At 45.9% G+C, this 15,801-nt stretch overlaps 1 protein-coding gene across 1 annotated transcript in view; it reads right to left on the bottom strand.

Moving 5' to 3' along the window:
- Window positions 1-11,312: 11,312 nt before the first annotated feature.
- poc1a (POC1 centriolar protein A) overlaps window positions 11,313-15,801 on the bottom strand; it is a 42,609-nt gene continuing 38,120 nt past the window's right edge. The window contains exon 11 of the mRNA XM_056735640.1: window positions 11,313-12,026. Coding sequence (XP_056591618.1) covers window positions 11,916-12,026 — 111 coding nt within the window. The 3' untranslated portion in view covers window positions 11,313-11,915. The remainder of the gene's footprint in view (window positions 12,027-15,801) is intronic.

Here is a 15,801-nt window from a genome sequence, read left to right as displayed (position 1 = left end):
ATTATATATATAATTTCAAGACTGAAAGATGATTCTAATCATTAATATATTATCCAAGAATGTTTCTCAAATGTTTTGTTTCACAAAGAAGGTTCATATTCTCTGGTTTATTTCAATTATAATGCATCTGCTCTAGGTTTTGTATTTCTATCTGTCAGTGTGCCCAAACACGTAATAGCAAAAGATGATGTGGAGGAAACCACACTTAACTTTAATTTCCTGCTGGAATCGAGTCCCTGCCAACGGTTCCAAAGTAAACATCACAAATACTTGTTGAGTGGGCTAAACATACATTCCTGCTTGTCAATACATGTAAAAGTGCCAAACCTTCGAACGAGCACAAATAATAGCCCATCACAATTGAAATATTCCATATTTTACAGCAGATTTCCCACAATTTCTACTGCGGCTTCTGTTCAGAGTCACCGTATGAACAATTCAGACAAGTGATCTTCCCTCGAGAGTCCCGGATGAATGTTAATGTCATCAGTAAAGGTGATCACTATAACTGATGCTCTGGATGAAGTGGTGTTTAGTGATCCGGCAGCCGTGAATGACATTGGCCGAGTCTACAGTTTCCATGCGGCCCACTCAAGTGTTAATCCACCCTCATAGTGTCAACTCCCACATCGTGATTGGCATTTCCTCCGCTCACATTCAGACTGGGTAATTCATTAATACTGCACGATCCCACCCCTCCTTAGCCAGGAAACCAAGGCCAGTTTTGCCCTATCAGTTCCATGTATGATTCATTCCATGAATTTTCAATAGAAATCGGGGAAAGTGATTCCATGATGAACTTTGCCCGGGAAAACCTGGCGATTTTGGACAACAAAGAGATCGACCATCTGAATGAAAAATGATGGTTAGTTTTATCTTTGTCATCCTGTGCGATAAATGACAAGTAGCATGACAGGTACTTCAGCGACAGTTTGCTTACAGTCTTGAAGTGGGTATGACATGTTTTTAAATCATTGGTGGAGGTTTCGATCAGGCCAACAGGGTTACAAGCTTTTGTTTTCCATAATTATGGGATATATAAGCCATTGAATATCAAGTTATTAGTGTTTGAATATAGTGGATACCCTTAAAAAAAGTGTTTGATTTGCATCCGTTCATGCATTAGCTTCAAAGATGCCCACAGTACATGGAGAAATAATCTAGCAACATCATTTCTGTCCTCATAAGGGTGGAGTTACAGCATCTATCAGCTGGGGTTTTACCTGAGCTAACAAACCAAATCTCCAATGACTTTGCAGTACAAATATATTTTTCTGAAGTTAATGTATAAATTAAAGTGGTCATGTGGCGCGAACACATGTTTTTCTGTGTCTTTGGTGTGTTATAAGCTGCCCATGCATGTATTAGACACATTAGGCAAAAATGAAAGTGTGCGTTTTTAACCTTAAATCGTGTATACACATTGCATTACATCTAAAACGATAATATTCATTTTAGCCGTGTCATATCACCCCTTTAACAAAACGTCTTGGTTACGTATGTAACCTCAGTTCCCTGATGGAGGGAACGAGACGTTGTGTCGAGAACGACAGATGGGGTTCGCCCTTGAGAACCAATCAACTCTGACTACTATAGAAAAGGCCAATGAAATTTGGCGAATGCAATTTGCATGCCGGGCTCCGCCCCCGGAAATCCGGTATAAAAGGAGGCCGGCGTGCAGCATTCACTTACCTTTGTTCTGAAGAGCCTGAGACCTCTCAAACTGCAGCAGAATACGATACGTGTTCGTGGCATAAGGGACACAACGTCTCGTTCCCTCCATCAGGGAACTGAGGTTACATACGTAACCAAGACGTTCCCTTTCTGTCGGTCTCTCGACGTTGTGTCGAGAACGACAGATGGGGTTGCCTATGGAAAACGCCACAACGCTGTATCGCGTCACAATCTCTAGCGAAGCGACGGTAACAAGCCTGGGCGTGTCATCTCGAAGCTTTCGTGAGACTGTAACCTTCCAGTGTGGTGGTCGGGGGGTTCCAGAGCTTTCTTGGAGAAAGATGGGTACAGCCCTGACCGGTAACTTTCACGGACGGGGCCTTAGCTCTCTATAGGCGAGAGGCCGTCCAGATCAGTTTACACCGGGTAAGCGCGACTCTTAATCAGAGAAGCGCTACAGAGGCCACCTCCTACCCGTGGGGAGGAATATGGTGGATATAGGTATGGTCTCGTCCTTGGAGGAGAACGCATGGAACGTGCGGACTGAGTAGTTAACCGCGAGGTGGAGGCCCACCTGGGGAAGCTCATGGGTTACCAGGAGTGGGAACCATTCTCATGAGGATACATCAGACGGAACAGCCCACGGAGGGGGTGTTACAGACGTCCGGTAGCACTAGTCCGGTTAGAGCTATCTGTGATAGCTCACATGGTATCCCGGCCTAAGGGGGAAGGCTGCTCTGCCCAGCCAGCCCCCAGGGGGTGCTTGTTTGGTGATGGATGGAATGCCTATTCTTAACCAGTGTCTGGGTAAGAAGGGAGGCTGGTGAGGTACCAGTTTCTTAGCGATGTGTTCGGGTAAGAAGAAAAGGTAAATAGCACACTGACCCAACCTGTTAGAGGGTGGAAAGGTGCTTTCGCAGGCATACGCCCCCCCGGATGCAAGTCCTACATGTCGCCACGCAGGACGTGGGCTGACACCGGGTTTACGCAAAGGTTGTTAACCCTTGCGAAGGTGTTTGGGCATAGCCCAACCCGCAGCTCTACAGATGTCTGCTAGAGAGGCGCTTCTGCCAGTGTCCAGGAGGTGGCTAAACTCCGTGTGGAGTGAGCCCTCACTGCCAATGGGCATGGGAGATTCTGAGATCGGAATGCCGTCGTAACGGCGTCCACGACCCAGTGCGCCAGCCTCTGTTTGGAGACAGCCTTCCCCTTCTGCTGTCCTCCAACAGACACGGAGCTGGTCAGAGCTTCAGAGCTCTGCGTGCGGTCCAGTACGTACTGGACACAACACTAATCGGGTTGGGTCTTCCTCCCCTATGGGGAGCGCCTGCAAGTTCAACACTTGGCCCCGGAGGGAGTAGTGGGAACTTCTTGGGCACGCATCCGGGCCTGGGTCTCAAGATAACGTGAGAGTTTCCAGGGCCGAGTTTAAGGCAATCCAGGGACACGGAGGATGCTCGGTGGTCCCCTACCCTCTTGAAGGAAGTGAGCGCCGTCAGGAGGGCCGTCTTACTCTATGAGGAAGATCGGAACCTCCGAGGGGCTCTTTGGGGGGCCCTGAGGCTCCCCAGGACCACTTAGGGTCCCAAGAGGGTATGGAGCGGAGATGAGGCGGATTCCGCCCTCTCGCTGCTTAGGAACCTGGTGACCAGGTCGTGTTGCCCTAGAAACTTTCCACCGACTGAGTCGTGATGAGTGGCAATAGCGACTACATACACTTTCAGTGTGGAAGGGAGATGTTAGTCTCCAGTCTCGTGAGGAGGGGAACACAATCCTGATCAAGCACCTCAGTGGGTCTTTCTCGTTGAGAAAGACACCAGGACGAGAAGAGGCACCGTCTAGAGGCGTGTAACCGCCTAGTAGATGGGGCCCTAGCCTGGGTGATGGTCTCAGCCGTATAGGGGGAGTAGCCATCTTAGGATCTTCTCGTCCCGTCTAGAGACCAGACATGGGTGTTCCAGAGGTCTGATCTGGGATGCCAGAACGTGTCCTTCCCCTGAGAGAGCAGGTCCTCTGTCAGGGGAATGGTTCAGGGGGAGTCGCTGTCCAGAGCATCGGCTCTGAGGCCAAGTGCGGTTAGACCGGTGTGGTGTAACCAAGAACACTTGGTGCTCCTGCTCCCTGACCTTGCACAGAGTCTGTACAAGAAGGCTCCTGGGGGGGGAAGGTGTGCTTCCGCCCATCCCGCGGCCAGCTGTGCGCAAGGATATCCGTGCCGAGGGCAGGGACTATCAAGCGGGCAAATGGTGGTGTTACGGGAGGTGAACAGGTTTTACCTGGGCCTACCCGAACAGCCTCCAAATGAGCTGGACTGCACGGGGGTGGAGTCGCCACTCTCCACGAGGCATAAACTGGCGAGAAAGCACGTCGGCTGTCTAGTTCAGTTTGCCCGGGGTGTGTGGCCTGCAGGGAACGAGTCACCTGTTGACTCCACCGGAGGAGGCGTCGAGCAAGTTGTGTTTAGCTGCTGTGTGCGAACGCCACCCTGACGATCTGTATTCGCTACAGCTATAGTGCTGTCCTCGGAACAGCACGTGTATGTCTCGCACGAGAGGCCGTAGCCTGCTCAGTGCAAGTAGCATAGCCCACAACTCTTGGCAATTGATATGCCAGCGCAGGCGGGGGTTCGTCCAACACCCCACCTGCGTGCCCGTTGCACACTACACCGCACCCCTGCAGGGAGACTTCAGTCGTCACCACGACCTGCCTCATAACCTGCTCAGAGGGACCTGAGTCCGTCGAAAAAGTCATAAAGACTAGGGGTTATGGTGCGTCGGCAGCAGGGCGGCATCACCATGCGCCTGCTGCCGGTGTGCCACGCTCTCCTCGGAACTCGACTCTGAAACCAGTGTTGGAGCGGTGTCATGTGCATCAACTCGAGGGGTATTAGCCCGCGAGGACGCCATGTGTCCCAGGAGCCTCTGAATTGTTTCAGGGGGACCGCTGTCTGCCTAAAATGTTCATTTCAGACAGTTCAACACTGGTTGGGCACAACTGCGGACAGGTGTGCCGACATGGTGACAGAGTTGAGTTCCATACCGAGAAAGAGGACGCTCTGCACTGGGGAGAGCTTGCCCCTCTCTTGGTTGACCTGGAGTCCCAATCGACCTAGGTGCCGGAGCACCAGGTCCCTTTGTGTACATAACAGATCTCGCGAGTGTGCCAAGATAGGCCAGTCGCTGAGATAGTTTAGTACCCGCTCGCCTTCCTCCTCTCAGGGAGAAAGGGCGGTCAGGGACAGACCGAAAGGGAGGACTCTGTACTGATATGCCCGCCTCTCGCACGCGAACCGTGGGAACGGCCGGTGTCGAGGAGGATCGAGACATGAAAGTAAGCGTCCTTCAGGTCGATTGCCACGAACCAATCCTGACACCTCATAGATGTCAGGACGCGCCTCTGTGTGAGCACCCTGAATGGCAGCTTGTGAAGGTGCTCTGTTCAGGGTACGCAGCCTTTGGGGGCAACCCGCCGTCTTTCTTGGGAACGATGAAGTGCGGGTGGTGACCCACTGAACATCTTGGTTTTGAGGGACGAACTCGATGCCTGTTTTGCCAGAAGGGTGGTGACCTCTACCCGAAGTACGGAGGCGTCCCTGCCTCTGACAGAGGGAGAGATGATGCCCCGAAACTTGGGTGAGTCTCTGGCGAACTGGATCGAGTAACCAAGACGGACCGCCCTCATTAGCCAGCGAGACAGTGTGGGCAGCTCTCGAGCTCCCAGGGACTGTGACAGGGTGACCAAGGGGACGGTCTGCTTCATCATTCCCACGGGGGGTGGTTCGTCGGCTGGCGGAGCTAACCATGTCGCGGGGAGTCCCCGGAGGGAAGGTTTTTGCTCCGCCTGCTTACCTGCCTGGCGGGACAACGGCACGCACTGTCGGTTTGAGAGTGGTGACGGCTGTCGTATGTGTACGACCTCACGCCTCGCCAGGGTGTGAGGTCGGTTCGCCGAGCACAGTCCAGTGGAGTGTGCGATCGGCTGCAAGTAAACCCGGGGAGAACAGAAAACTCAGTGAGTAAGTGGGCGCCAAGCCCTAACAAGGGCCCGGCTTTGGTGACGAGGCAGGAGTCGTCCCGTACCGACCGATCAGAGCCGTGGCTGTGAAGGTTCGGGCCCGATGTTGTTCTCCCTGGGGTCTTCCCGTCAGTGTCCCTTCTCGCGAGGAGGTTGCTGACGGGGTGTAGGTTTCCCCCTCGACCTCTGCTTCCGGGGTGCCGCCTGTGGGGGCACAGGAACCGGAGCCGATGCCGAAAGGGTCCTGGGTTGCAGGGAAGCAGACGTCACGTGAGATCTCGGAGGCCTGTAGGCGGCCGAGTCGCGGCGTGAAAAAAATGTGGTTAATTGCCACTGTCTGCTTCGCCGTCAAAAAACTGCTGAGCGCAGTCCTCGACGGTGTTACCAACAACCCACCCTGCGAGATGAGTGCATCAAGAAAGCGGACTTCCTTGCTGTCACTCTTCTGCACAAGGTATAGCCGGGGGTGTCTCTCCTGGACCACTACCGTGGACATCGTCCGACCCAGGGCCCGTGCCGCCGCCTTAGTCGCCCGTAGAGCGCTGTCAGCGGTGGCACGGAGATCCTGCATTATACCCGGGTCGGCCTTACCCTCGTGGAGCCCTCTCAACGCCCTGGCCTGGCGGACCTGCAGGATGGCCAAGGCATAGAGAGAGGAGGCAGCCTGGCCCGCAACATCGCAAGCTTTCGACACCAGTGATGCCGAAGTCTTACGTGTTTTGGACGGTAGGAGTGGTCGATCCCCCCCCAGGTGGTAGCCGTCCGCGGCACAGGTGCACCGCAGGCGGACGTTCCACCCGGGGGATCTCGACGCAGTCCTTGGCTGCCTCACCATCGAGGGAAGTAAGGGAGCCGGAGCTGGTTTCACTGGAACGGTCCGTGAGTGGAGCGTTCCAAGTTTTACACAGCTCCTCATGCACCTCCGGGAAAAACATGGCACCCGGGGTGGGCGCGGTTTGCACCGCGCACCGACCTCGGGAACCACGCATCCCCGGGTTAGCACGGATGACATCACTTCTGCTTCCTCCTGAACTCGACCGCTGGGGGTGGAGTTTGGATTCGGCAGAGTCGGATGCCAGTCTCCCTCCGATGCTGCGAGCGACATCTCATCTACGTCACACATCGTTTCCGAGTGTGTGCGTGAGGATCCGGACGGTATGCCACCGCCGGTTGGGGAACGTTCAGAAGAGCGAATCGGGGTGCGATCGGCCCGTGAGCACTTGGCTGGCGGGTTTACGTTCGCAGAGTTCCCCGTATCACTAACGCTGCTAACGTGGGTGGTCATCGGGGCCGTAGCCACAGATGTCACAGCCCGGGTAGCAGACGAAATGGTGGCTGGTTCCCGTAGGAAGACAGCCACCCGTGACCGCAACTTCTGAATGACAATCTGCCCGCAGTGCAGGCAGATGTGTCAACGAACGCTGCTTCAGTGTGCTGGACGCCCAGACACCTAATGCAGCGATCGTGTCCATCCCCCTCCTCGATGAGGGTGCCGCACCCAAGAGAACAGCGGGACATGCCGCGCTGGAGAATGCTCAGTCAGTCCTGAAAAGGACTTTTAGAAAAAATCTCTAACACCTCCGGAACCGCCGAGACGCCCAGGGGAAGGTCGCTGCAGGAAGGGACGATCCGCTGTAACACGTCGTAGCACCAGCGTGTAGTTGTAGAGGATTGAATCCTGAGTTGTACTCATGAGCGATGGCTCTGAAGAACAAAAGGTAAGTGAATGCTGCACGCCGGCCTCCTTTTATACCGGATTTCCGGGGGCGGAGCCCGGCATGCAAATTGCATTCGCCAAATTTCATTGGCCTTTTCTATAGTAGTCAGAGTTGATTGGTTCTCAAGGGCGAACCCCATCTGTCGTTCTCGACACAACGTCGAGAGACCGACAGAAAGGGAACTACAATATATAATTACATATAAAAGTATAAAAGTATATACAAACATATTTCTGTTCTTACATAGCAAGTTAACACAGTATCTTTAGATTTCTGTACATTTCTAGCATTAGCTATTTGCTAACATGTAACGTGAGTGGTTGACAAAAATAGAAAACAAATTGTTAATAATAAATTATTTGATATTATTTATATTTCGATCATAAAATAGCATAGGGGTTCATTCACACAGGGCATCAGTGTTAACGCCTCTCATTTAATTTGATAGGTGACATCATGCATTACAGAACTGAATTGTGGGTCCGTCGGCGTCGCCTCACTGGCATAGCTCACGGCAGAAGTTGAAAATGTCTCAAAGTTTCAAGTGCAAAAGAAGGCATCAGTCCTTCAGAACGCCTTATGCAAATAACCTTCTGCAAGCGCTAGCCAATTGCTTTCACGCAAGACCAGATAAAAATGTCTCTTTGACGTTTGATTTTGTTGTCTCACCACAGGACACACACGGTTTAAACCTATATGGTTAAAGATATTGTAAATTATAAAAAATGATATACCTTATTATCACTGCTGTCCTTCCGAAACCTTGTATCTCCATGTTGTCAGTGGGTTTGCAAAATATCTAGCAAATAAAAATTATCCAAAATGCCTGTCAACTTTCACAACACAGTATTTAATTATTGAAAAAACAGTGTTTCCATTTCCTGAAAAATGTGGACATCTGAGATCTCGGAAGAACAGAGAGGATACAGTATGCTTTAACCATGTAGAAATTCGTCAGTCAGCACCATTGTAGAGTATTTTTTTCTCAAAACTGCAGTTGATCATGACGTCTGAAAAGCGTGGTTTGAAACCAACCCTTCTCTCTACGTAACAAACATTTTAAAACTAATTCCTGATAACACCAAGTGGAATTTATTATTACAGTTGTTTTCTTAAATGTAGGAAGTTTGTTTAGGGCAACATAAAAACTGGTCCTCCAATCAGATCAGTGTCAGAACCATCCTATCATTTTAAAAGAAGTTTATTTGTGTGATTAGCCACTCTTTAATAACAACCTGTTTCTAAGCAGTACTGTGCCGTTGGAAAATAAAATGGTAAATGAAATTTAGAAATTGAGTATGTTTTAAAGCCTACACATTTATATGGTGTTTTTCTTTTTGAGTGTTGAAACTGGAAGAGGAGCAGAAGCAGCAGCAGCGAGTGGAAACATCATTGTGCAGTGCTGCGTGGGCTGCTGTGTGCAGTGAGCTCACGAGGGGAAAGGCATGGCCTGAATTCCCAGACAAACATAAACCCAATACTCACTCAGGGAAAGGAAACAGGAAATGAAGCACTGCTTTGTCCAGCCAAGCTCGAGCATTATGAGTGGTCAGAAGGTAAAGTGCTTCAGTTCTCTTTATGTCTGATATGTATGCTTCTTGATAAACAACTGATTTGAATAGTCTGAAAGCGTCTTACAATATGGGGCATTCCATTTTGACACTGGAAGAAAAATCACAGTTGCAGCTCCACCATTCTGTACTTTGAATCTGACACCATTATATGTCAATCATTTGGGTCAACAAGCTCCTTTAAACTGTGTCATTGACCATTGTCCCATGCAATGGATTTTCCTAAATAGCCTTAATAGTGGTCTGCCCTTTCAATGTCTATTTTTATAACTGTTACCCAAATTTATATTCCATCTGCTGACAGTACACTTGGAAAATGGAACGCTGAAATATAATAGAACTGATAACATATTCTTTTCCTTTAGTACCCATCTTTGTTAAAGGGGAAAAGGCACACATTTCCTAGAATGACCCTCCTAACTCCCATATCCTCAAGAACAGGAAACTGTTTTCCTTTACTAATCCTATTAATGTTACAGCTGCAATCTGTTATTTTGTCATCTCTGTTTGAAACATCAAAATTGAAAGTAACTTGTGGAGTTCTTCATAAGGTGTTTAGCTTCATGTGGTATAGGACTGTTCAACAATTGATCAAAATTAATCGCATACGTAAAAAATCAGTAAAAATAGGGCACAATAAACTGTATTAATATACACTTACAGTTGTTTTACCTTTTTGCACTGCGATAAATTGCATTTTAGCATTAACGGAAATGTTCGTAAAAGAAACTTTCGTTTTTGTAACAGGACTTTTTTTACAGTGTATATTTCTTAATATGTACACATGTATGTGTATGTTTTTATAAAAACAAAATAAATATGCACGGTGCACATTACTGTGTAAATACAAACTTTTATTCTGGATGCGATTAATCATTAACCATTTATCCACGATTAATCCGGATGCGATTAATCTGACACACAGACTAATCGGCGTATGATGTCTAAGTTCCATGCGTGCGATTCAAAAGCACTGCACAAGTCGAACACATATTTTCTTTTCGTGAGTCAAGTTAAGTTTATGAAATCAGACATTTCCCATGAAATCAGCCCTGACAGCTCAATCTATACATAATTATATAAATGTACCGTTGTGAATTGGAGCGACGTTAGTTTTAAACAAGTTTTTTTGTACTTGTTTGATAACTGGTGTTAACCAAAAATGTGACGTATTGCAGAGTTAATAAACAAATATGGGTCAGACAAATTTTGGGTCATGACTACTGAGATTGTTTCAGCGTCACACTGAACTCTAATGTAGCGCTCCTCTGAAAACTGCAGTGGCACTCAGAAGATTGGGGGGAAAGCGTATCCAGATGTTATCTTCATAAAGGACCAAAGACAGAAAAAAAGCAAGGCTGACTAATTCTTCCCTCAGTCCCGTGGGCCACACATGTGCAGCATGAGGAGGATTATTTCTCCAGTTTTTCTTTTCCTAAAATCTTTTCTTCCTGAAAACAAATGCATAGAAGCACTGGCTCAAAGAGAAACTAACTGTAGTTTGTAACAGATTTGTTGTTAATCATGTTGGCAGCCTGATGAACGGGGCGACTCAAGCCAAATCTCTCATTATCTGGATGTATAAAGCAAGGCACTGTCCAATAGAGACCCAAGCCCCCAGACAGGAAGGAAAAGAGTAGGCTGTCTTGAGAATTCCGGCTTTGTTTTTCTTTTTCCACGAGTGTTAAGCGTTAGGCAAACTCAAGCACACTCCACCGGTTGAGGCGAGCATATTTTGTGGCCAGCAGGAATCTCAAGAGAACAATCAGAAGAGATTAATCTCACCTGAACTACTGTGAGGTCATTTGTCTGACAAACTACATGACAACAAACCTCAAGGTAGGCCTTCGGTGGTCTAGCAGGGTGTTTTTCTTTCCTATAAAATACTGGCTTGGGATTTTCTGGAAGCTTTTAAAATACAGCAAAAAGGAAAGCTTTTAATTTCAATGAGCTAACAAAACCAAGAATATACGGAGTACATGGAGTTCAAATTTTCTTTATAGATCACTTTGCAAGATGTTAACACTGGTCCAGAAGTACTTTTATTTATTTAAGTTTTTTTTACATTTTATATCATTAAATCTTAAAGATAGTCGTTTATAATTTTCAATTGGTGGCATTTTGTTCACAATTAGTGTAACTGAAACAGGAAGTTCTTCTAGTGTTATTTACTTCATCCGAAAGGGTCTGTACACACTTTCAAAATCTACTGTAGGTTATTATTTTTTGATCAGCCATATCAATAGGGGTAAGATGGTCCATAAACAGTTTTTTAAATGATAACATACATTTTATTTAATATTCTTTTTTTATGCGAATAATAAGCAACACAATGTTAAATACACATTTTATTAAAATTGTATTTTTCTTTGAAAAACAAAAAAAATTATACAAATCTGTGCCTAAACTACGCACAGTGTGAGAACTCCTAAAGCTCATGAAAGCTTAACTAAACAACAACAAAAAAAGCATTCACTGCAGCTACATAAAGAAAATGCTACAGACCCAACGACACAACATCAAAACAGATTATACACAGTTTAGCTCTCACAAGGAACAGAAAGGTTAAGATCGAGATGATTCTCTTATCAGAACAGAGGACTAAACTCCAGTGTGTGATTTTAAGGATGGATTGTATTACAGTAAACTAGATGCCTTCCACTGCTTTCTACACCAGCAGGACGACGTACTCCGCAGAAACCAATCCACCCTCAGCACAATTCTCCAGATAAACACTGCTACACAATGCAAAAATCTGGATCTCGTAGCACAAAACCATCTGCACCCACATAGTAATAATAATAAATTATTGTTTGTTTTATTTACTTGTGTCAACACATTGATGACGATCTGTAACACAACAAATGGTTGATTTGGGATACTGTTGAATCGTAGACTTTGAATGTTGAAGATGGAAGGTGAGAGGTAGACTGCTGGGTCAGTTGTCAGAGTTGGACCGCTGTTGAGAGCTGATCTTGTGTTGGTTCTCGATACACTCCTTTAGTTTATCTTCTGTGAGTGTCAGACGCTGCTCCAAAATGGCCACCGTCTGTCAAACAAGACACAATAAAGCGATTGAGCCACAATTCACATAATACACATAATACTCGATACGGGCTTCCCCAACGCTTAGATAGAGAGAGAGGGATTATGAAAGAGGATAGAAAAGCCCTATGAAAAAAACAAAAAAGTGAGATTTGGGGAAAATAAAGAAGACCGAGAGAGATCTAGCCGTGGGAGGGAGTCATAATCTGTCGTCACAAGAATGCATGAATGCATCTATTTTGGACGGCCCCAAACAGATGTGCCGTTCTCCTCGCAGACAAACCCTCTGATTATGCGGGCCCCCTGGTTGTGGCATGAAGCAGAAACCAAACACCACATCCTCTATGTGGGCCGGAAGCAAGGACAGACCCCTCAAGAATGCGGCCTTCTCTGAGAGACGCTGGAGAGGAGACGGAGGAATGGAGGCACTATGTCTTGGCAGGGTCAGCATGGCGGGCCCATCATTAGGGCACACGCTGAGAACCCCCTGACCTTAATGTACTGTGGGGGCTGGGTAGAAGCTTTGCCATTCCCTACCGCACAACTGTTGTGGGAGCACTAACAGCATGAAAACAAGCTCCCGGGAGAAGTATGCAGTAATCGTTTTTGGGTTTCTTCCTTGTCCTCCGCCAAAGCTGGAAGGCTGGTAGGTCATAAGAGCATATTACATAATATTACAGTGCCTATAATTGGCCTCAAGTTGTTATGAAAATGTATTTTCAGACTTGTTTAATTGTAGGGATGAGCAAAACTTCATACTTTTGAACCAGTCTGTGTAAGAGAAGCACTGTGTAATTATGTCGGTTCATGTCTACCAGGCAAAGATGAGACGTGTTTTCTGAGCGACATGTATAAACGCCACACACAACCTTCCAGACGGGTTTTCAGTAAGTGATCCAAAAAATATTTTATTGCACAAAACCGCCATAGCCCTCACAAATGATGAGCAATAATAAGAACAGTTCAGATTTAAGAATCGACAATAAAAAGGGAAATCGCCCTGAAGCCTTGGGGCGAAAATTCTGGGAATACTTTCCACTAGATTCTCAGTAAGGGATAATGTACAGGCAGCCGGTTGTTATCGCAGAAATCAGCCCAGACAGTGTGATCATCTTGTCTCCTTGTACATTATTCTGCACAGCTACTTGCCACAAACTGAATGAAATCTGAATTTGAAATATATGATTAGCTCATTTTTGGCGAGGAAAAGCCGTTTAGTTTCGGTTTTAGGGTAAGAAATGACATTCAAACGTCACAAATAGACAATTTAGTTTTTTAGTAAACTAAGTTTTTAGTTTTTAGTAATTTGTAATCAATCTCATATATGTAATTAAAATAAATATTTATATTTAATTTGTCAAAAGAGCCTGGAAAAATGATTTCCTGCATCCGTGTTTTATTAGTCATGACTGGCCAATCAGAATCAAGCATTTAAACAAGCCATGTAATAAGCCACAATAACACATTTGGTGTCGAAACTGATGTAAATTTACTATCATCATCATCAGGTCACAGTCTGAACGGATGGCGTTAGTTGGCACTGAGGTCTGGATTCAGTCCAGGTCACTCAAGTTCCTCCACACCCACCTTGACAAACCATTTCAGTATGGATTTCCTGTTGTGCTGGTCAGGATTGTCATAACGAGGCAGGAAAGGGCCCTCCTTAAACTGTCGCCACACATTCGAAAGCACGGAATTGTCTTGAATGTCATAAAAATCATTATTATCCTTCCACGAAACACTGGCACGATGCATTCCGGTAGGTACCGTTCTGCTTGGCACGCACCAAACTCAGATTTGTCCGTCAGACAGCCAGATGGTGTGATTCATTACTCCACAGATCGTCAGAGCGCGTTCCCACTGTTTCTGCAGCTTTGCAACATTCAGCCAACGATCTGCATAACAAACAGTGATCCATCGCTTGTGTCTGCTGCACGACCATGTACACGATTTCCAGGAGGCTCCAGACAAACAGTTTGTGTTGACGTTACATCTAGAGACGGTGTGAATCTTGTTGATGAGCGATCGAGAACAGCCGATGTTTTGGTGATATATGGTTCAGTCAATGTACTATAAGCTTGTATGACCTACTAGGGCTGTGCTGTTGTTCCTCATTTTGAGAACAGCAATATGTTGACCAATATGACTCTGATCAAAGCAGAACTTTGATGTTCTGACAGGTAGAAGCGGTGGCATCAAATTATTCACAGTGTGAAGTTGAAAGGAACAAAGCTCTTTAGTGTGGGCCATGACAGTAAAATTGCCCACAAAAACATCTCACGTCAACCTAAAGATCAGGCATTAGGGTGTCAAAGTCCCAATGACCCAATGAAGTTTGATGGAAGTAAAATAAAAGCACACTGTAGATTTGGAAAAGGGTATACATTCTTTCCAATGGTTTGGATGTCTCAACAGCCACAGTTGGTTCAATCATGAAACAGAGGAAGCTACATCAAACCAAACAGACACAGTCCAAAAAAAGATCAACCCTCAAAACTCTCTGCACGAACAAAAGAAGCCTTGTTAGCGGAGCCCGGACACGACGATGATCACTTTGAATGAGCTGAGGAGTTCAGTGGCTGAGAACAGAGTGAAGGTGAATCAGTCAACCACATCAAGAGATGTGAAGAACATTGCTCTATGTACCCGAGGTACAATAGAAGCCTTTACTCAAGAGTTTCAGCCTTGTGTGTTGAGATGTAAGGCAGTGTTTGAAATCCAAAAGGTAAAAGAGCATGGGCGAGTAAAAAACAGTGGAATGTTTAACGCATATACTGTACAAGCAAACAAATCCAGAGATGTTTTAACACCATATTACTGGGATAACTTAAAGTGGATGAATTGTGATTACTGCCAGACAGTTGAAAGTCCTTGTGAACCGGTGGTTGCGATCATGTTATCTTCCGTATTCTGACGCTTATTCGAGTGAAACGGAATTTCGAAAGAGAAAATTTGTGGGCGTGGCCTGTTTTGTTCACCGCAATTTGATCTATGTAACAGAATGGAACTTATGAAATGGAACTGGGAGCAGACTGACAGTTGAAGGGGAGGAGTTAACGAATGCTCCGCCCAAGCCATCTAACTTGCGTCACTACAGCACAGAAGTGCATTTTCAGATTTTAACTGAGGGCACATGAATTTGAAGAAGAGAATGACCCACATTGGTAAGCTGTTTACAATAAACGCTGCAATTTTTCTTGCAAGGATTTTTTTTATCTCAATAGGACTTTAAAAGTAATGTGAAACATGATATTCAATATACTGATAATATACTGGCACAAGCTTAAAAAATGATATTCATAACTTGTAATCAATTAAAATTAGTAAACAACAGCAATATATTACCTACATAGCACTTCTTAGTAACAGTATGATGTCACACATGTTTTGGGTAGCTCATTGTGACGTATGTGTAATTGTTTCAACATTTAGTTAAGTGCTGTTAAGTTTTACACTCAACACCTAATACTTCTGTGTGGTGTTCAATAGCAGTAAAAAATCAATATAGCAGTGTGTAGAATTTTGTGCACGGTACAAAAATATCCTCAGACACCTTTCAATTTTGTTCTGATATGGTTTCGAGAGACAATCCTCTATCGAAAAGATCCCTTTGAACCTTTAAATCATAGAACAAAATCCAATAAACAACCTCTCCATGTTCTTTTCTACCAAAGTTTATTTTATAGGATTCAATTTTAATGTAATCTCGTAAAACACAGACTACAATTCTGGGACATAATCATCAGTCATACGTTCTAACTGCAGCCTTGCCTTTTCTG

Source organism: Triplophysa dalaica, chromosome 21, assembly GCF_015846415.1.
Source record: "Triplophysa dalaica isolate WHDGS20190420 chromosome 21, ASM1584641v1, whole genome shotgun sequence".
Classification (NCBI taxonomy): domain Eukaryota; kingdom Metazoa; phylum Chordata; class Actinopteri; order Cypriniformes; family Nemacheilidae; genus Triplophysa; species Triplophysa dalaica.
Note: the sequence above shows the minus strand (reverse complement) of the source record. Positions and strands in the feature narration are given on the sequence as shown.